A 22,651-nucleotide genomic window follows, 5' to 3' on the forward strand; every position below is an offset into this window, starting at 1 on the left:
GATTTTATCCACATAACGCTCGAGGTAGGAAGTGGTGAGTGTTGTTAGGCCAGGTGAAGGGATGTACAATGTATTTTTAGAAGGTTCTTATGAAAACAGCCTGGGGCTTGCTTGGAACTTAACTTTATTTACATGGCAAGAAGGGAAGCTGGAGCAGGAGGAGGAGGAGGAGCAAGATTTTGCAACTCCCTGCGATGCGGTGGCAGGCTGGGAATAACAGATAGGGATACAGATTGCAAACAGCAGACCATCACAGGCCGTCTTTGTGAGCCAGGCATGGCAATTGGTTGCTATTCAGCAGCCGAGGACAGGTTTGGCTCCCTGCAACTACAGCTGCTGCAGAGCTGGCTTAACTTTGCTTCATACTGAAATGTTCTGAGCCTTGGCGTGTCTGCTGCTAATTAGATTAGGTCCAGAGAGACCATATTACTGAGTGAGTTCCCATTTTAGTCTGAGATGGGCAGTTTTCAGCAAGCTCAGTGACAGTGTGCAAATTGCAGGTGAGCTCCCTGCTCGGCATGGTAATGGAGAGCTCGCACGATTGCAGCTGTTGGCCTGGGTGCGAGCTGGCTTATGTCATCTGGATGGGAGCATTGGTGCTTTTGGGGGCTGTAACAACCTCCCCAGGGCTGTTGCAGTGTCAGCTGTGATGGATATTTGTGCCGCAAATTGGGGGCAGAGTGGAGACCCCAGGGTGCTTGGAAAGCTGGGATCAGAACGGGCCTCTGGTTTGTTCAGTGTTGTCCGCCAGGGATAACTGATGGCTGGAGGAGAGGGACCCTGCGGAGTGCAGAGCCTCATCCTAGGCTCATTAAGGCAAAAAAATGCTTTTGGATGCATGTCCAGAACATCGGCAATTAACTTCTGATTTGCAGGCTATGATTACATACGGCCTGTATGCGTCTGTGCTAACTTGGCTGTATATCTTGCACAGTATTATCTGGACCCCTTTCCTCCAAAGCAGCTTATAGAAGAGATGAGGTTGCTCTGCCTTTGGCTAGACAAGGCAACTTCTAATCTCAAAAAAAGTTTCTCCTGCTGCTTATGATAGCAGCTTTTCTTTCTACAGCTAGTTTGAATTCATCTTAACATGGGTAAGTAGATTTGTAGGCACCATTCCAGGTAAGGTCTTGTGGATGTCTTGTGTGATGGTATAAATATTTGCATTGGTAGACCCTTACCTGAAATACTCTAACATTAAACTTAACTCCTCAGGGTTTGTGTTGATGGTGGCACACAGCCAATCTCTGACCGGCTTATAACCCCAGAACTTCCTCCATTTCTGTCATTTCCAGCTAATGAGATCATGAATTTAGTCCTTGACGCTGTATTTGCTGTCTGCTTAATTTCATTTCACTGGTGTCTCAAGTCCTTAAGCTCTTCTAGTTCTTGTACAACTTTATCCTCCTTTATTGGTGATGCTTCATAACACTGTCATCAGAGTACTTCATCAGTGCTGTCCTACTTGTTTAAGGCAGCTAATGAAAATATTAAATGAAATCAGTCCCAAGACTGAGCTTTGAAAAACTCCCTCTGAAGGAAGATTTTTCATCAACCTTGAAAGGGATCCAGTTCTGAGACCTTGAGATCCCCACAGTGGCATCTTCAGTGATCTGTGAAAAATTTACAGATGAAAATCTATCCCTCATAACATGCCATGATGACTAGAGGAGGCCAGTAAGTTGTTGAGGGTCTTGGCAAGACAAGAATGAACAAGCCCTCCTCAAAGAACGTTTCTTTGGTGCTGCAAATAAGTTGCTGATGGTACAAAGAGAACAAGATGCTTGCCTTCTGCTGTTGTGGGTCTTTTTCTCTTCAGTCTCCCTAAAGCCAGGCTTGGAAGCCCACCGCATCGTGGCCTGTACTCTCCTTAGTCGGCCCAAGTCAGTCGGTCTCTTTTCTGGATGGTGTGGGAGGGGAGTTACCCGTCGCGGCTTTCCTGCACTCAGTCATGGTGTTACTACAAGCCCCAGGCTAGGCAGGACAAAGCTCAGCAGAGTTCCCAGCCTGGTGGAGCTCCTCCAATGCCAACAGTGAGCGACTCTGCTGACTCGAACAGATGAAGCAACAGAAATGAATCTCATCCTGACACATCCCTACGGACAGTAATCGGTCCCCTGAGTCCTGTCTTGGCACTTCTCAATGTGGCAACGACCTCTGAAAGCTTTTGCTGGGGAGGTCTGATTTGCAGAAGAGGATCATCTTGGGCTTCCTAGGAGGCGGAGTAAAGCATAACCTCTTTAGCTGTAACAGCGTTTTTTCTGAAGTAGCTTAGTGCCAACACATATTTGTCTGTGATGTAATTTTTTCCATTAATAAATCTACAGACCCTGCTGGATACCACTGCTATTATGTTTGCAAAATGTTGTGATGTCAGTGGAGCTCTGCTTGTTTCACATATCTTCACAATGTGAAAGATTGGCCTCCTAAGTGTAGCTTTTCCAAGGTATTTGTGTTCCACTCTCCTCAGGCTAATGAATATCTCGTTAAAACTGTCAGACTTGATTTCTGGCTTGCCAGAGGCCTTAACCTTACGGTGGCGTGGAGAGTTGACCCTGCGTTTTCTTCTAACAGTCAGCCTAGCCCCTGGATTCCCCTATCTCAAGGCTTGCCACTAATAGAAAGGTAATTACATTTGCTGCAAGGAATATAAAACACATCCATTTTATTATGTAAAAATGGTCTTTTGAGCATACCAGCAGCAGCAGTTTTAACAGCAGATTGCTTGTTCTGATTCTCGAGAGTGAGACTTTACAAGGCAGTTTGGTTTAAGAGCACTACAGAGGAAAAGCTGCATCTTTGGGATGTGCTCTATATGAAACGGCTTCCTTGTACACAGGATATTGGAGAATGAGGTACATATTATGCTCTTAATACAGAGCCCTTTTAAACTGGCATGGGATACTTAGGCTTGTCTGGGTATCATTAATCACAGTTATGACTCTCAGACAAAATGAGCCTCCATTTCATGTTGCTTGTTAAAATAAGAAATGGACATTTCCGTATTTAATTTTCAACTGCAGATACTGTACTTTATAGTGTAGCCAAAGCGGAATAATGTATTTGAATCATTATTTCATATTTATTTGTCCAGTTCTGCATGTAGAGTGTTTTTATGAGAGGGCTTATTTTCTGTATGCAAAAAGAAAAAATTACCATAAGTGTCTGGAATGCAAGCAAAGAGAGGGATTTCTTACACTGCAGCATCCGTTCAATAAGTGATTTGAATTCTGACTGCAGTCACCCAGTAGCAGCTTCTCTTCCAAGGTCTGTGCTTCCCTTCCCCCCCCCCCCCGCCCCTTTTTAACAAAACCCTCCCAATAGTAGCTTTTCAGACAGGAATCTGTGTAGCACAAGCCTCGGTTTGGCTGTAGGGCCAAGTCTTCTCCATAAGGCTTTCAGCCAGTAAAGCGAACAGCCCGAATGCAAATCTGTATCCCTGCAAGGTATTCCTTGGTGCAAGCAATGATGCAGCTACACAGGTGGCTCAAATCCCTGGGTAAGGCAGACCTAAAAATAAGGCACTGCCCTGTGTCTTTAGCCAGAATTCCTCAAAGGGCAGGGGGTGAATTCAAGGATAAGGGCTCAGGGAGCCAATTATGCAGGGTCAGGAGCAGGGATGGTGCTAAGCAAGGTCTTTGGGAAGTGCAGCTGGGAGTGGGGAGGCTGAAGGTGGCCGGCCTGCAGGAGAGCTAGGAAGACTGGAAGCAGCAGTGCTCTGCTGCCGTAGCAGAGCCAAAGTGCACTTGTAAGGACCTTGCACGGCCTTGCAGAGCAGGTAAGTTTTTTCACTTGTGTGGGGTCAGAGTAAACTTGACTCAAAATCGCAGGATGTGGCACTCTTGTTTTTAATGTAACATGGGGAACTTGTATATCTGCTTCTTGTTTCTGCTAAAGATAAATTGTCCTAGACATAAGAAACCATACCAGTCCAGTACCACTCCTGAGTCACCAGAAAAATGACAGTTCCCAAAACAACTGTAACGTGAGCAGGGAGTGAGCACGGCCCAAATGCAGTCTGAAGACAAAAAATGAGATATGGCCGCTCTAAGAAAGCATCCTGCTGCAGCAGACGTTGAACCAGAGCCGGAGCAAAGGCAGCATGAAGACAAGAGTTGGGCTTTGGGTTTCCTCTTGAAAGTGATGTTGAATGGGAGAAACCCATCAAAGATGCAGCAGTTGCTGTTCAGGAGCCTGCAGATCCCAGGGCTGAGAGGAGGGTCGTGTCTGGAAGGGCCCAGAGGTGATGCACAGCTTTGCACCATGTCTTGCTGAAGTTTGGGTGGTAATATTTTTGAGCGTGGCACTTGGGGGCTGTGCAGGCCTTGCCCTGCACAGGAATGGAGTCATGCAGAGACAATAGATTCAGCACAGGCACAAACTATAAATAGTCACCTTGATGTCACTTGTATAAAAAGCAACAAATGAGAGTTAAATAGTTTTGGAAGAACAAGTAACAGCCTGGCATTGTGTGGAGGGCATCTATACCCTTTGGGGGAAAGGGATTCTGCTAGAACTAGTTTTGTGTGTGTGGTTTTTTTCTTCCCTTGAAACACCAACCAGTTGCTTTAGCCGATAAATGCCCTCATGGGAAGGGGTGATATATTAAACTGTTTGACACATTTTTTTTGAATTTAAGGATCATTCTTCCTTGTAAATGACCCAAATCTCAATCTCTGTACATGAAAACTTCCAGATAAACATTGGTGTGTGTGGACTGCAGGATCTGGTCTTGCTTAACAAACTGAGAAGAAACCTGTAGGTAGTGATGTCATGGCACTTTCTGGTTTTTAGCACACGTCTGCTCTGTAATGTACAACTGCCCCTGGGCTCTGGAGGTTTTCCTTCCCTTTCTAAGCTTTGCGTGTATGCCTCGGAAAGATTTATGACTTGGAAAAACAAAATTCTACGTAAAGCTCTGAAATGCCTGTCTCATTTTGGTTGGGCTGTATCCGAAAACTGCCAGAGACTTGGCATGGCTCTGCAGCACTGGAGCTCGGGAGTCAGAGCAGGTCAGCACTGAAATTAAGCGTTACCTCCTTAAAACTGGTCTGTGCTAGGAGATGCTGGGGATTCTGAGCCGGTGAGTACTGGCCTTTTACCTTTATCAAGTTTGAAGGTACAGTGAAATTAGGTCATAAAGATTAAATTTGACTTTCTGGTCTTTGTCAGTAGGGAGGTGAATTTTGCAATTCCCTTTGCTGTGACGCATCTGCGTAGCGTGTTTGGTGTCCTGAGCTTGAGAGACTCATGGTTCATATTTAAGGAATTACTGTGGGTCAGCACTGAGGTACGAGGGCTGCGACAGGCATCCCGGAGAATCTCTCGACAGGAATTAATCTTCATCCCGGGCCAGCACTGGAGTGTGTGACACTAGCAATTAGCCGGAATTAATCATGCCCGTTTTACACGAAATTTCAGTGCTGAAGGGGTTCCCGGAGGTCGGGAGCTGGGGCAGGGTTAGAGGTGGGAGAAGACGGGGCGGCTGCAAGGCTTTCCAGCACCCTCCTCCTGTATTGGTGACAGAAAAGTGGGGCCCGAGGGCAGAGGGAGGGCCGGGGTGCCGGGGGGGGGACAGAGGCGCACTGAGGCGGCGCCAAGGAGCTCAAATCTGGGCTCTCCCCTTCCGTTCATCTGCCTTTTGAGGGGTTATGGAGGATTCGGGTTGTTCCTTCCCCACGGCCGCTGCCCGTCCCCCGCTGCGGGGGGGGGGGGTGGCGGCCGTTGCGCATGCGCGCGGCGGGGGGCGGGGGGCGGTGACGGTTGGGCTCTTCACGCCGGCGCCGGCGAGCGGCAGAGGCGGCGTGAGGGCCGGGAGGCAGCGGGCGGCGGCGGGTAGCGGGGCAGCGGGTTAGCGGATCGCGGCTCCGCCATGGGGACGCAGGGAGCCGGGCGGAAGCGGCTGCCGAACCGGGAGCGCCTGACGGCGGAGGACGACGCGCTCAACCAGATCGCCCGCGAGGTGAGAGCCGAGCGCCGCCACCGCCGCCGCGCCCCCCCCCCCCCCAACCGCCCGGCTCGCGCACGCGCTGCGGCCCCGCCGCGCGCCGGAGCAACGGAAACCGCTGGGGGGGGGGAGGGGGCAGGTGCGGCCGCGGCGCCTCCCGGCCGCTCCCGCCTGACGGCAGCCGCAGCCCCCGGCGGGGCCGGCGCCGCCTGCCGCGTCCGGGCACGGCTCGGGGGGCGTCTGTCTGTCTGTCTGTCTGTTATTTCCCTTTGGGTGGGTCTTGCGGGAGAGCCTGTCACAGCGAGGGTGGAGCGCGGGGCGCCGGGGCGCTCGGCCGCGCTGCCCTGTCCGTGCGCGGCTCTTGGCGTGAAGTTGCCTCATTTCCTCCCCGCCGGGCGGGAGGCACCGGCGAGAGGCGGCCCGGGCCGGCGCCGCGCTCAAGCAGAAGCCGGCTGTTTACCTGGCTGCTTTTATCCCCCGGTGATGCGTTCTGTGCGTGTCACGGAGCTCTGTGTATATATGTAACAAAATAAAATAAAAATCCCGGGTTTTTTTGAAGCGTGTTAACGGGCGCTGGCTCAGTTGCAGCAAACTGCCCACCGTGAAGCTTGAGGTGAATAAATTGCACCAGTCGAGTGGAGGTGGCTGGGCAGCCCTGCGATTAAAAGGATCTTTTTAAGGGTGCGACGCTTCTGTCTGTACCTGTCATTACTGACAAATTCACGTGGCGTTCAGCAGCCAAAAGCTTGGGCTCTTAGGCTCGATTTTGTGTTACAGGGTGAGGTATGGTAAGGTGCTGAGTGCTCGTAGTCACTGGTTTATCAGCGAGGGGAATGTACCAAGTGTTTCTGGTGACGGAGCTCCGGGGCCGAGCTAAGCAGAATATATAGAGAAGGACTTTGATTGCTGAGGTGTGTTACAGGTGCTTTTCCATCTATTCCTTTTCTTGATAACAAGCAGGAATGTAGGCAGGGGAGGATCAGAGAGAACTTGGAGGGTCACAGGCAATTCGCTTGTCTCTTACTGGGGTTATTTTGTGCTCTCATATGTGTTTTAGCCAGAAATTCTGACTGTGAAACCTGAATTTCTTTACTGTAAACACTGTATCCCACTAGTGTTTTTTTTGATACCATGCCAGGCTGTGAGTTAAGTGCACTTCCATAGAGCAACACAGTAATTCTTTAAGTATGTACTGTTGTTGGTTAGTAATTCCATAGCTTTGTAAAACTGTGTCCTGAGGGATTAGAGGTATTCTAGCAGTATTGCCTGCTTTAAGAAGAGATCCAAGTGTCAGTCCAGAAGCCCAATGGCAAATTCATTAAATGCAAAATAAAGGTTACATTAATTTCAGAGCTGTTGATCTATTTATGATCTTAGGGTACCACTTAAATCTGAAGTACTTAAAGTGTTTATATGCGAGAGAAACGCTGCCTAGTGCCAGCTAGTACTGAAATCCTTCTGAACTCTAGCTTTTTAGATTAGGAAAAATTGCTCGTTTGCCTGCTCATGAGGTTGGTATTAATGACTAAGAACTAGCAAATAGGCCGCTGATTTTTTTTTTTTTAATGGAGGTGCATATAAATGAAAAACATAAACCAGAAATGTTCAAAATGGTGTTGTGCATAGGCATAAATGTACAATTTAACTTGGAATCTTTTGAGATAGCTTTACAGTGCCATGTGTATGCACAAGGCTTGCTTGTATTGACATCTGATGAGTTAGACATGCACTTTGCTAGAGACTGCATCGCAATCTTTTCCCTTGATCTGGTTTAAACACTTAAGAACAGCTGATGAGTGTTTTGGTCCAACTCATTTGCTGGGTATGGCCGTGCTGGCCCACCGGAGAACACGGGGGCATTGATTTGGTTTTATGTTGACCAAAGCTGATGCAGATTGCTCTGCATTCTTCCTCCCATCATCTTGCAAAGGGGGAGACTGACAACGCTGACCTGAGTTCAGGATAAGCTGCCCGTGGGCTTTAGGTCTTCCCTGTATCTAGGCTGGTCTGACACTCGCTGCTGCTAAAAGCGACCGTCCTGTTCTGCTAAGGTGGGTTATATGTGTCTGCTCCCTTCCTTGTGCTGGTACTAGCGCCAGTGTGATCCCAAGAAGGGTTGGCTGAGGGAATTACCATGACAGAAGATAAGTTGCTCCTTTGAGAGTGTTAAGAGATTTAATTCTCTTTTAATTTTCTTTCCTGAATCTCAGCTACTGCAGGATTGGATGAATACTAGTGTGCAGCTGGTGACCAGGAAGGTAGAAGGCCTGCTTACTTTTGATGGTCATTAGCTGTTAGATTCGGTTAGCTCTCACATCGCACCCCTCAGTTACTACCCCTAATGGCAGCTCTGATCTGGGATGTCTTCTGTTCGTACACCGTTTCAAACTAGTTTGTAGTTTTTTGGAATATGTGCTGTGGGTTAATTTCTGTGTGAGTGATTTAGACAGGGCATTGACAGAAATCAGATTTTTGAGGCAGTGCGATGAGGAGATGCTCTCTGAGCTTTGCCAGGAATGGGTAAGTTCCTAGGGACGTAGTTTGAGATAGGAGGACCAGAAATATCTCCTGTCCTGGATATAAGCTAGTGAGAATGAGCAGCTGTGCCATCTAGTAGAATTTGAGTCATGATAACGTCCTGGGAGTTAGCTTGGGATGAGGGTATAAATTCCACAACTGTATCCTGGCCGGTCTGTCATTGGGTCGAGCAAGGCATGCTAAATCTGTCACAGGAGACCTAGGTTGTTCTTTTCTTTTGCAAGTTTCTCTCCTACTTTCACTTGTCTTTAGTTTATATGCTGCTTTTCACTTTACCACAAAGTGCTTTGATGCTTTAAGTATTTGCTTTTTTTTTCCTGGAGACTGCATAAAGGACAACTCCATTTGATCAAAAAGCCCTCCACAAGTATGTCTTTTATCTTTTCCCTTGAGTGCTAAAACTGTGAACTGCAAAGTTCAAGGTTCAGAGTTTTCCCATATTGTTTTAACTCTTTGCATTACTTTTTCTTGGTTTCTATGCAATTATGATTGGTTCGTAGTTTAACTGCCTGTCTTCTGCACAGGGAATCCAGGATGAGTCCTTCCATAAGATCATAAGAACTCTAAAATGTCAAGTAATCCCTTTGGCTCCTTGTAATAAATATGCTGAGAATCCTCATGGTAAGATGGGTACGAGGGTTGTTGAGATTTCAGCTCCAACGTCCCTCACAAGTGCTTTGGCAAAGCTTAGAAATATTGCCTTCTTGTGGAGGTTTTCGCTCCGCTGTTTCCTTTAGCCTTTTCTTTGTTATCCAGAAGCCACGGGGGCCTGCAAGTTACTAGCAGATTCTAGGATGTTGTTTTGTCATGTTCGGGTAGAAGTCTAAAAGAGAGCCCAAAGCAGGTTCTATTCATGGAGATACTCTTACCTTGAAATCTCTGGCAGTAAGTTGAAATACATGCAGCTTCTTTAGCTTTAGTTTTCCTCCAAAAGAATTGTGCTTCTCTGACTCTTTCCAGTTGTTATATTTTGTAATTTGCAGAATGTCTTGAAAAATTGACGCTTCTTATTATATTGCGTGCTTCTATGGGAAACGTTAAAACTTGAAAGACCCTCTTACGCTCCTGCAATTTGAAGCATGAGTTTTGTTGAATTTGCAAACAGGATGTCTTACTGTGCGCGCAGTCTTGCATACAGCGAGAGAGAACTCTGCGCGGTGGCCAAGGCAGGCCTCACCTCTGCAGGATATGAGAACACAAGTTTAAGAGGAAGCAACCGTAAGCAAGCGGAAGGAAACTGTAAAAGTGAAGCACATTGTAGTGACAGTGTGCTAGTACTTGCATTAGTAATATTTAGCAGTAGTATTAATATTAAAACGTTTGAGGCAATTCCTGAACTAGATTAGCTGCAAGTAGTTTATCACCTTGTTTAGACCTCCTCAGAGCAGCGGGAGAAGGTGCGTTCCTCTCCATGAATACGTGCCAGCAGTGTTTGCAAAACCTAGCAGTCTGATCCTCTGAGCTGTGTGCCAGCACAGCCAGCAGTAATTGCGTGTGCACACTGTGCGGTCATCTGCCTGTTCTCCATGGCTGGTGTATGTGCGGTTTGGGAAGGCAGAGTGCTGGGCAATTAAACCTTACAGGGGCTGGCTTCCTACTTTTTGCTCCTTTGGTATAGATGGGATTGACCTGATAATTTGAGAGGTCGTGTTTTAGGGAATATTTTTTCCTACCTCTCACTCTGCTCTTTGCTAGCTATAGTAATCATCGTGTTACATGAGCGGAAGGAATTTTACAAATACAATGAGGACCTGCCATCTGTGTAAATGAAATATTTCTCTTTATAGGCAGATAATATTACTGTTCTTTATTTTTTTGAATGAGGAGAGCAAGATCAAGGCAAATTTCTTGGTTTTATTTGGAAAGTCCTTTACGTGTTGTGTTGGTGACATTTTGTAAACAAATGTGTTTTATACTGCACAGAAAAGCAATCCTGGCTTATTTTATCTCTGTGCTAGAAATCTTACTCTCTTTTTCATGCAGTAATTTACAGAGGAGAACTCTTTAAATTAATTACTGACTGAAAAGTTAGTAATTTCAGCAACATGTCATGTTAAAGTAGTGGTAGAGAGTGGCTTCTGTGGTAGAGTGGCTTCTTCAGTGCTTCTGTGTTGTTACTTGCAAAGTTTCAAGAACTCCATCACCTACGTATGCCCCTTATATTATTATTATTATTTTTTAAGTGTCATGATTAGTTTATGGACCATAAATTTGATTCAGTTTGACTGAGCTTTTAGTTTGAGCGTTGTCTTATATTCTATGCGATCCCCAAATTGTGATGTTACACTTCTACGGAGGAGCAGAATATGCAGTTGATTAGAAATAGCTCAAAATGCAGGTAAAAGTAACCAACGGGTCTTTATTGGTCAAGCTGAAGAAGGCACCAAATAACTTAAAGCTTATACTGGAGTTTCAGGACTAATGAAGAGATGCTGTGATAACTGTATACATGGAGGTTTTAAAGGCTTGGCTTTTGAATTGTAGTAATAATTTGAGAGAGAAGTCTGATATATGCAACAATTTGGATTACGTGCATAATAGAAGTGGAAACAGTTTGTTGTGACTTCAAAGCTAAAATATGTAGAATGGATATTGATATATAGGAACACAAGCCACACAAACTTTATGAAACTGTTGTGCAAATCAAAACGCTTAGTGTTCCCTAAGGATGGACTAGGTAGTGTAAGATCTGTGTGCCATGTTGTTGTAGGAGTGGAACTTTTTTGAGCGGTATTTGGCATCCAGAGAGTCATCAAAACTTTTGTGAGCCAGCTAAACGTTCCAAGAGAAGCCCTCAGAAACAATGGTTTATGTGACACCAGTTGCTTTATTTGACTTATTTTTGCATTGCATTACTCTTTCTACCTTTATGGCAATGTATCGGCACAACAGAGCAAACGCTCTGAAAAAGCATGCCTGGCTGTAGATCTCTCTTCTAGAAAAGAAAGTCAGGAAGGCAAGGGATGCTCAGGAGAACGTGATTCTGAGCCCAGCTCACCTAAATATCAGAAGGATCAGTGGCCTTCACAGGAATCGCTTGCCAGTAGCATATGGAGAAGTGTTCCAAAATTAAGACCATTTTATACAGCAGATGTGCTCTTCTTCTTTGAACCTGCTCTTTTTCCTAATGTTTTATGGATATATATCCAACGAATGGCCTTGTCTTTGTTTATAATCTTTTCCAAAGGGAATGTGTAAAAGAACAGCTTTGGATAGTTTAAGCAGCGAGACAAAAGTCTTAAGATCCATCTCAGTTTAGTTAAATGGCTGATTGTGGCCTAGCTTCCAGCTTGTAATCTGCCTCACAATATGCCTATTGCAACTACGGATAATTAGTTGTCTGTCTTTGTGTACACGCCTGGCCTGAGTCCTCTTCAGCTGCTCTCTCCCTGGCTGAGGAAACAGCTGTTTCGGAACCGTGATTCCTATTTCAATCGAGCAAGAAACTAGTGTTAGGATTAGCGACGTGGAAAGCCCAGCCTTTTTCTTTGCGAGCCCAGATGCTAAGCTTGTCAGCGGGAAGTAATGCCAATCGCTACCTCATCTAGAAGGCTATCTTTCCCAGCTGGTTGGTGAACAAAGTGGGAGCTCGAGTGCACTTGCAGGGCCTTCAACGCTGTTCCTGTTTTTTTTTTGTTTTGTTTTGTTTTTTTTCTTTTTTTTAAATCCTTTAATTGCAAGGAGCAAATCCACATGTCATTTCAGGCTTGGGAAAAGAGGTATTTGTCCCTCCTGGGGTATAGTCAAGCAAGCAGGTTGCCAGGAGCAGTGAATCTGTCTAGCTAGACATAAGCTGTCATAGGCAAACCTTAAAATAGCACCTCTGAAATATCAGCTGTTGTCTCACTTCTGTTAAAATACTTTTGGGGGAGAAGTTGACCACTGAAATTGGGGGGGAGGGCACAGGGAGCAGCAGCAAGCCAGCTTTTACTTCACACAGTCATGAGGTTGCTTTGAGAGTTTTGAAATACAGGAGGTGCTTCTGAGAAGGGAATATGGACATAGTCGCATTGGCATTTCATCTTGGCATTCCCTCTGCTTCAGATGTCATCCGGTGCACTTACGTATCTGTCTGAATCTGCTACAGATGAAGAGCTGGCTTCGTGCATAGTGGAAAAATAGCTAATGTTTGGGTCTTCATCACACAATAAAGATGAGGGAAGTGCTTAAGGGCTTCTTATGGAAAGACATCCATAACCCTCCGCTCCCAAGATACTCTTATTTTCTTTTTCACTTTATTTCAGTTAGGGAACAAAAAATAGGCTGTAAACTCTTCACTGCTAACGCTGGAAAAAGTAACTGGTCTGGACACTGAAATGAGAATATCACATCAGGGAAAAACATATATAAAAAGCATCCATATGAGTGAGCTCGGTCTTCAGTCTTGCAAATTAGTGTTGGCCAGTTGTTGGGGAATGCATTTTTCATACCGTAGGTAACTGAGATGAAGTGTTGTGGTGCAGAACCCTGGTGTTTAAGATTACTGTTTTAAACTGTTTAATAAAGTAAGATGCTGGAGGGTAAGTTGCTACAGGTGAAGAGCTGCTGTATGCTTCTTCCTCATCTGCCCTGTGGGTGGTTACTCTTACCTGAGAATGAGACAAGCAACAGTGATCTCTTCAGCTGGCTGGTGTGATCTGCTGGAGCTCCTTTGGAGATACTCGTAGATCACTCTGAGCACAGAGAAGAGCAGTGAGCTGGCAGGGAGCAAGAAATGGCCTGGCTGTAGCAGCTTTAACTTGTGAAATTAAAGTTTGGTAGGGCAGAGTAAATACTAAATAAGGCTGTAATTCAATGTTGGTATTTTGAAGTTTGTAATTACCTAGGAGGAGCGCGGTGCTTACAGTGTGTGAATAACTTTGGGCAGAAGAGATCACAAATGGCTACGTAATGTAATTTTATCTTAGAAACACGTGGAAGTGCTGTTCAGGCCCTTGGAAATTCCTGACTTCTGGAGGCTGGAAAGAGGATACTCACTAATATATATTTCGGAAGCTGCAAAAGAACACAGAAGTAACGTTTTCACGTTGGCAGGAATGTGGCATAACTCTAACGGTTGTAATAGTTCGACGTCTCTCCTTACCTACAGTACTCGCTGGCCAAGCTTCAGTGCCAAAGACATTTCCGACGTGTATTTGGATGGATTTTTAATTTTGTCTTTCAACAGTCTTAAGTAAGCGGTATGAAATGTGGAGGGCAATGTGAAGGGCAAGGCTTGGGCAGTATTTCTGAATGCTCAGGACTAGAAAACAGTTTTATGGCCTTCCAAGTTGAGAGTTTTAGGTGCCGAGAGCGGAGAAGATGTAAGCTCTATTCCAAATACTTCATTGTATTGGGAAGTGGATGTGCGCTCAGAATGAAAACTGTTAGTAGAAGGGAGCATATCACTGATTAAATAAAGCAGTGCCCCCAAGACAGGTTTGAACTGGACTTAAGCATCTAGCCTACTGCCCTGTTCTCTGTTCCTCATCCCCTGAAACGTGTCATGCTTTCCTGTAACTGAATCTCTGAAACAGTATGTTCTGCTGTAGGGTGGTGGAATTCTGTGTTTTTTTGTTTTGTTTGTTCCAGAACCTCAAAGCTTTGGAAAATGTTGGGTTTTATTGTCAGCCGTAAAAATCGGAAAACTTTAACAAAGCTAGAATAGCTATTTCTGTTTATGGAAAGATGGATGTTTTAGGCAGTGAATGTAATTGCACATAACTCACGTGGCACAACTTCTGGTCTCAAACTCTGAGTGACTAGTTCTGAGGTGGACGCTCTATTGAATAGATTAAAATAACTTTTGTTAATTTAGGGATTTAAAATGCTGTTCAGTGCCCGTAGAAATGAGTGTCTTAGCTAATTGCTCATTAAAAATTTCTGACCTAGAACTGTGAAGGTGATTCCTTTGTAATGTACTTTCGGTAAAATATCCTTGGGTGTGATTTGAGAAGGGACGGATTTGTTTCGTCGCATCTGCTTTGCCCTTTTGGGTGCCTGTTGCCGATGCCCCAGCTGCCTGTTAGGGGCTCTGGTTTTATCCGCATAAGTACTACCACGGCATTCAAGAGTTGAGCTGTAGACGGTGAAGAGAGAAAGTGATTTGCTGGTGCCAAATCCAAGCTGTGATCCAGTCTCGGGTGTGATGAGGAAGCCTGTTAATTTCCCATTGCTTCTCACTTCTTGCTGGTTTTTCTCAGCTCCTTTTCCCAAGTCTTTTCTCCTGGCAGCAAGCTGTTGTATGTGCAAGATGAAAGTTTCTTTTGTGGTGCAGCTTAATCTTGACAGTATAATTGCAGAAACGCTGGATGCCTGCTAGTTCTCAGATGCTTTATGAGCCCCTGTGCTGGCTGAGTAAATATTTAGATTTTATTTTTGTATGATATGTTGCTGCACAAGAAATCAGAGCCTTTGGTAAACCAAAATTGCCAGGTGCACCAACCACTTCTGTGTTCCTATTTTTGATACCTGGCAATTAGGTAGGGCAGCGCTTGTGGTCATTGGAGTGCAAAGAAATACAAAAACAATAGTTAAATTTCAGAGCAACAATTTTCTTTCCTCATAGCTGTCAGAAGGTTTGTTTTATGTGAATGAGAGTAAATTACGCTGTTTTAATACAAATGTCTGCCAAAGAAACGTGCAAGAGGATATCACCAGTTCGGGCTTCCTCAAAAACGTTTTCTCAGAGTTGAATTTTCCCTGCCATAAAATGATGCTTGCAGTCTTTAGATGCATGTTGTATCAGATTGATGTATGTTTTCCAGAAAGGAGAAAGCAGGTGTTCTTAGTTTACTGAAGGTGATTTTGCAAAGGCACTTCGTTAGTGCAGTTGCTTGTTCAGCTGATTGATCAGTGACTTGGGTTTTAATATTGCTTGTAATGATGTGATAATGCGACACCCTCTCCTAGTCTGACTGGTGATTTTTTTGCAGGTCATACAGTCACATAGTTGTCTTGAACACAGAGTTTTGCGCAGGCAGAGGACTCAAAGGAATAATGTTTCTTTCCTCTCAGTCTCTCCTCTCACATATTTGGTGACCTTTCTCTTCACCAGCATCTGATTTAAATTTAATATTCTTTTTCTTTGCTACCTTTTTTTTTATTAAGTACTTTCCACATCTTGGAATATCCTTTCTCCTAATGCCATATTCGAATACCAAATTTGGATGAGGCTGCCTCTTCTGTCAGCTTTTGCCAACCTCTTCCAGTAGACAAAGTCAGAGTACAGGAGCATCTGGCATGTGAAAAGCTGGCTCAGGTTTTTGAACTTGTTCCCTTAGGTCAGATGGATTTCAGGCATCCCCACTTGGGTCTTCTAATTATGGAGCATTTATCAGCTAACATGCTAGGATGACAGGAGAGTAAGGAAAGAATCTCGCTGTGCTTTGCGTACAGCGAAATTCCCATGCTGTGGTCTCCTATCAAACTCTGTAACACATGTGCAGCTTCAGTTTTCCCTTCATTTTTTAAAAAAATGCATCTTTTTGAAGTTTGTCTTTGAAAACATATTTAAGGTGTGGCTCTTTGCACTGGCAACAATGTACTGCAGTCTTCAATTGGAAACACAAAATCGTGTTTACTTTTACTGACCATGAACAGTAAGGGTAACAGTTTACAGATTTTTTTGTCTGTGTAGTCGCTTCTTGGTTCTCTTTGATTGCAAATTTGAAGTCGTTTCGATTGAGTTGCTAGGAAAATGGAAGAAAAGATGTCCTTTTAGAAAATAAGTCTGCTTAAATTTGAATGAGTCTACAACCTTATTGTTTTGCTTTGCAACTGTGCATTTCCCATATGCTGTTTTGCTTTAAAATAACTGTTCTCCCATATGAAATGCATGAGTGCCGGTCTTGATTTCCTTGCTTTGCTGAGCGTGTTGCTGAGCACTAAGAGGATTTATATTGACAAATATTTTGAAGCAACATCTGTTGAAAATTGAAGTGGGCTTTGGGGACGTTCTTCTGATACCCAGAGGTCATGCTATTCCGTTGTCTATTAAGCAGGAAATTTAAATCTGCCCTTCTGTGAAATGAGTACATTGAAATAGTGATGTGACCTAACCTTTACATGAACTGTGGAGGAATCTAGGGGCTCTGGGAAAAAGTATGGTTGCATGGGGATAGAAGGGATAATATTTGTATATGTAGCAAGTGTCAGTATTTTAAATGCTTATGGAGTGTTTTAAGTAATAGCTATACCCTGTTGTCGTTATTCTGGAAAAATCAGTGTTTGGTGAACTAGAACGAAGGGAGAAAGGTTCACTGTGTACTGGGAAAACACCTTTTAGTTTGCTGAAGGAACAAGTGTCTATATTGTCAGGCTTAGTCTGGGAATCGTTCCTCTTCCAGCAGGAAGGTATCTGGAAACCCAGAGTTTGTCATTGTCTCACCAAGCAATCTACCCATGTGGCATAATAGAATAAAGATTGGTGGAGTTTGTGGTGGACTGTGCTCTTCCAGAAGCCTAACCTCATTTTTGAGCGGTCCCAACCTACTGACACAGATATCTGCATTACTTTAGAGCTGCATCTCTGGGGTCGGATCCCTGCGCTGAGCGGCATAACAAGGCTGCCCTTTCGGGCTTCCCACCGCAAAACCAAGCCGATGTGCCAACCCCCCTCCAATTTCTTGTGAACGAGCTCTCCGAGTACAACGATTAGGTGCAGCAACCTTATCTATAACATTTCTGGGATTGCTTGGGCATACCTCAGAAGCAGGTAGTAAAGCTGAAGGTTTTCACTGTAATTTCTTCTAACAGGTTGAGATCCTCAGAAGACTGATTTTTTTATTTTGCTGCTTATCTATCCCGTTCTCCAAACACTCTTCATTGCTGGCCATTTTTTGAATCCAGCTGTTCCCCACGTTATGCCGATTCGTAGACACAACCCGAATATTAAGTGGACTGTGAGACTGAGGGTAAAACTCTGAACATTGTAGCTGCTGCCTGCTGTCCCTGTAAGGGGAAGAAAAAGTAGCAAGGGAAGAAGGGGCCTGGCTGGAGGAGGACCGCCTCTATGCGTGTTATGGTGTTGGTAACGCCGTTGGTGTATTCTAAGCAGCGTTCCTTGATTTAAAGAATTCCAGTAAATAGTCATTAATGTCAGTTTTGTCGTGCAACTATATTAAGCGTCTAGTTGGTTAGCAAGGGTTAGGACACAAACTCTTCAGGTAATCCATTATAGCCCAGACCCAGTTTGGATACAGTAATCCTTTCCCACCCCCACACAAAAGCTGTCCCATCATTTCTTAAACAACGTTGATTTTTTAGCTTTAATCTGTGCTGATGGGTTATTCAGCGCCGTTTTGCTCTGTGCAAGTCACCTTGATGTGTCCCTGCCTCTCTAATGGCATTTTTCATAACATGATAGAATGGGCTGTGGAACAGTAGCAAGCGTGAGAGTATAATTCCTATCCGCTGGCCGGGTTAGGCTGGCTCGTAGATAAAAATGTTGAATTAGTTACAGTGATGAGACACGAAAAACAGTGTGCTTTCATCAGTCTAAAGAACAAAACTTTGTCTAAATATGCTTTTAGATGAGAAGACGCTACCTGTGGAAAGATGCGCTGTAGGTGATCTCTAATTTTGAATCTTAATGTTAAATGTAGAAATCTACTCTTACATCTTTAATTTGCTTGAAGGCAGGTAGGAGTTAAGCTTTAAGGGGTTTTTGTTGTTGATGTTTGTTTGACGAGGTCTAATCTCCCTGGCTTCTTGCCGCAGAAAGCGGAAGTAAGTAATGAGGACATTATATTGTATATTAGATGTGAGTAGCTGAAGATGTTTCTTCCTTATTGAAAGTGCTGTGTAAATAAAGATTCTGTTCTGACTTGGTACATAAATACTTGATTTGACTTCCCGCTAGCTTTGTATGGGTTTTGCGATGATAAAAGCGTAGAGTTGCTATCCTACAATTGTAGGCAATGTATAAAATTAGCACCTTTCCCACATTTAAAATTCTACAGGAATACAACTCGTGATCTCATGATCTAGTGTATAACACCAACCAATTTAAGTACAGAAAGCAACAGCTGTAGGAATGTGAAGGAACTGGAGCATGTTTTTGCCATTAGGTGCTATTTTTTATCGAGGTAATTACCTGTAAAATAGTCAACTGTTTTTTAAAGACCCTGAATCTTAGGTCAGCTCTTTCCGAGGAAAAGGTTTCTTAAGTGAGGAAGAGAAGGAATATTTATTTCCAAATATATAGCTAGGAAAGTAAAATCTGTGGCGTGTGTATAAAAACTTTTTCATAACTATGAAGCTGTCTTGGTCTTGTTTTCTGAAGAGGTGCAGAAACAGTACTGTAGGGTGTCCATGTTTCTGAGCTATAAGCAGTGGCTTCCATTGTACTACCACTGTTTTTAACAGGACTTTTTAATTACATTTTTGGAGACTGACTCTGCTTATTGGTTGTGCCACGGGAGCTTACATTAAAGGTCACAACACATTGACTTTTCCTCTTGCTATACAACCTGAAGCATTGAGGATCAAAACCTGTGGTCGTGAGTACTTGGTATAGATAATGAAATAACTATACTGACTCCCTAACAGTATAAATAGTACTAATATTAACTGTTAATGCAGTACCAATATAATTCAGTTTGCTATGCAATCTGCTAAAGTAAGTCAAGAAAACTTGATTTAACACTGCCAGGTTTTCTTTAAGTGAAAATGCTACGTAGCATCCGAGATGAGGCTGAGGAGTAAATGCCATGCTGAACGGACAGTGCTGGATGGATATGTGCTGAAGCAGAAAATGGACATTAGGAAGATCTCACCAGCCATTATTTTTAAAAAGCAAAACAGAAAAACAACACCTGTTGGCAGTGGTCAGTGCATCAATTCATTGCTTGTGTTTTTGACGTTAAACTTCAGAAACTTCCAAGAACTTTTGCCATGGGCATTGCAGGAAATATTGCATAGCATCATTGCAAATCCAAGAGATTAAATAAAGCTTACAAACCGCACTGTGGGTAATTGTGTTATACCTAGTTAGTAGTGGGTGGAAACCTGATGCGTATTTGTTTCTATGTAAGATAAAAACCCCACACTTCTGTACTTAACTAAATGAATTAAGGCTTCTTGATTATATTTTTAGGGATGGTGCTTCTAAAAGGAAAAGGCATGGGGATGGAAGGAAGCAAAGGCCACCTCGGGGAAAGGTCAGATGACAGTGCAGAGCAAAGGAGAAGCTGACAAGGTCTGGTGCTCTCCTCCTTGATACACAAGATCTTAAGCGGATCACCCTCTCCGGCTAGCCCAGCATGGTTAAACTTTGTAACTGCTGAAGGGTTTTGTCTGCTGCCCTGCTCAAATCTTCATTTTTACCACTTCCAGTTACATGCTTTATGAAACGCTTTTTATTGCCTCAGAGAAGTTAAGTAATCAGATATAAAGTGGCAGCTGGCAGGAGACTTACCAGTGACTGGATCACTTTTCTTCTTTTTTTTTTCTGTTTTTTATGCACTCTGTTCCTTGCACTTATACTCTGCTTTGGTCATTTGAAAATATATCCAAAGGAAGATTTTATTTATATATTTATTTTCCCCACCCAGGAAAACTTGCATCCAATATTGGGCAGGCCATATATATCAGACATAGAGTGCACCAGATAGCCAGTTTATATATAGACACACCACACTTTTTCTAGCGTGCTTAGCTCGACAGAATTCCAGTTGAGACGCAGTAAGCGGTTACTCTGGCTGGATTGGCATGTTGACGATTACTGGGGAAAAGAGGGAAAGTATGGCATGGCAAATAAGGGCAGTCAGGATATTTAACATCATAGGTTGAATTGTTTCTTTCAAAATATTATACTTACTTTAGAAATGGCTAATACAGTAGTTGCATGATTTTTTATTTTTTTTGTGTGTTGAACTGTCTAGTACTTGCTTTGGTTCTATAGGATGAGGAGTGCAGGCAGGCTGGATGTGATGAGACATATTAGTCTTTAGTATTGCCAAACTGGGAGAATTGTATCAATGGATTCATCTTCAGATTCTGTAGCTTCCCAGTGAGTTTTGTCCGAAGCGTGGCCCAGTTGTACTTTTCAAGATGTTCCCTGTACAAAAGTGAGATTTAGATTTGATATGACGAATGCATATTGTTCACAAAGTCCTCTGTTAATTATTCATTTGAAATAACCTTTTTTTTCTTCTAGAGTTTCTAACCTAGACCTCTAATATGTTAAGCTACTTATGCTGGGTGGAAGTCTGTAATAAGTTTCCCCCAACCCCTACAAAGTGATGGCTCTTGGCCAGCTTCTGTGCTCTTATTCATCAACTGCTGGTCTTAATTCTTCTGAATTCAAACTTTTTATCTCCGAAGAGCAGAAATAATTACTTACACGTGATTCTTGCTCCTGAGTATTGTTTCGTTCATGAGATGCTGAAAATCCTTGGTTCTTGAAGGCAGCGGTGGCAGCAGGCTCCTGAATGGTGTGACATGGTCTCAACCGATATCAAGGCTGGCTACAAAATATCCTGGCTTTCTCCTCAAGTTGTAATGGAGCAGGAGACCCTGGAAAGATTATTTGGCCGACAGTGCTCAATGCAAGACCTGAAGTAGTTCATAAAACCTGAAATCGAATTTTCCCTGTACAGGTCTCTCTTAAATGAAAGAGCCCCAGCCTGGAGGCTGGCGCTGAGCCCAGCGATAGGGCTGCAGCGTGGTGGGTTAGCTCCTCGTCAGGACTGGTTGCTTATGCTGTGAGGTTACGCTACGTCAGCCTGCAACCCCAAGGTAAAGAAAAGACCTACAGCTTCTAGGAAGCCTTTTTAGTTCATCGGGCACTGCTTAATTTAGAAATGGGCTAGCTCAGTGAGAGGAAATCATGGTAATGCTGTCAAATGCTTCAGTAGTTAGATATCGGAGGACTTGGCATTTGCTTTGTTCGAGTGCTTTTTAATGTTTCGGCTTTTAGAAGATAACACTGTGCTGTGCAACTGCTTTCTCATTTTCATGCATCTCATGTTAGTGTCAGCTGTCTTCATTATAATGTGTTCTAAGTTTATCAAATCAAAAAGCTTTAGTCTTTTTTGTTACAGTTTAAAGAAATGCAGAGAACTACGAGAGCCTGTTTTATCCTACTGTCTTGTGGCTTTTTCTACCATAGCATTGTTGGAAACTCCAGCAAAGAGGATAAGGACAGACTGGAAATAGAGAGTGAGCTTTCTGCACTTGGAAGTTCACTTTGTTCTTAGTTTGAGTCATACTGGCAGAGTACCATGGCAAAAGCTGTGCTTCCCGGCAAGTCAGGCTGCCGCCTTCTACAACTGCAACACTTTTTCTTTTCTTCTTCTTTTTTCCCCACTTCTGAACGAGTTGGTGATCATGCAAAAGGGGAGGAGAAATAGGAGAGTTGCGTCCGATGCCTTAAAATATCTCTGAGAGCAGTCAAAGTGGTGGCATTGATTTTAAAGGGGCTGGAAATTGTGCCTTGCCTAGGGGTCGTTAAGGAAGGGAGGAGGCAGGAGGTGAAAGGATGCTGCTGCAGATCCCTCCAGAGCTGCACGAAAGCAGCCTTCTGGTAAGAGATGGGACAACTGGTGCACAAGCCTGGCCTGGCTAGACTAGCCCTGAGAGCAGAACCCCCTTATACTGCGTTTTTTTAAAAAATCTCCTGCTGCTTAACTCGCAAGCAGTCACTTCTCTCGCCTTGCTTTCTTCCACTGCTTGAGAGGTGAAGAAGCGGCTGCTCTGACCGAGTTTTCGGCTCTGCAGTGGCCATTCGTGTGGGTTAGCTAAAGAGGGTGTCGCAGGAATGAGCTTCCTGTCACAACGTTCTTCCCCTCTCTTTGTAGCTGACTCATACTCGCAACCAAATGACAAAGTTAACCCCTTAAAGAGAAAAATTAATGACTTCTTCCGTGAAGGCAGGAAGCAGGGAAGTTGATCTTTTTTTCTTGTTTGTTTGTGTTTTGCCACAGCCCCGGAAGTGTGCTGACCGCTCCTGGGTTATTTCGGTTGAAGGAGGTCAAAACATGAACGAGATCCGTCTCTGCTTTGGGCGTGACAGACTGCAGAGGTTTTCTGCATGTGCCGATTGCTGACTAATTTGACATTGCGTTTTTGGAACAGATTAGTGGTCTGACATGTTTTTGGGGCTCAATGTATTGGGCATTAGTGAGTGAGGTGTTATGAGAAAGGCCATTCCTTCTGTACAGGAGCTGCCTCTTCCTGCCTGGA

At 44.0% G+C, this 22,651-nt stretch overlaps 1 protein-coding gene across 1 annotated transcript in view; it reads left to right on the forward strand.

The window, feature by feature from the left end:
- The first annotated feature begins 5,812 nt into the window (after positions 1-5,812).
- LRRFIP1 (LRR binding FLII interacting protein 1) overlaps positions 5,813-22,651 on the forward strand; it is a 94,838-nt gene continuing 77,999 nt past the window's right edge. Inside the window, exon 1 of the mRNA XM_067298715.1 lies at positions 5,813-5,962. Coding sequence (XP_067154816.1) covers positions 5,873-5,962 — 90 coding nt within the window. The 5' untranslated portion in view covers positions 5,813-5,872. The remainder of the gene's footprint in view (positions 5,963-22,651) is intronic.

Source organism: Apteryx mantelli, chromosome 6, assembly GCF_036417845.1.
Source record: "Apteryx mantelli isolate bAptMan1 chromosome 6, bAptMan1.hap1, whole genome shotgun sequence".
In the NCBI taxonomy this organism is placed as follows: Eukaryota; Metazoa; Chordata; class Aves; order Apterygiformes; family Apterygidae; genus Apteryx; species Apteryx mantelli.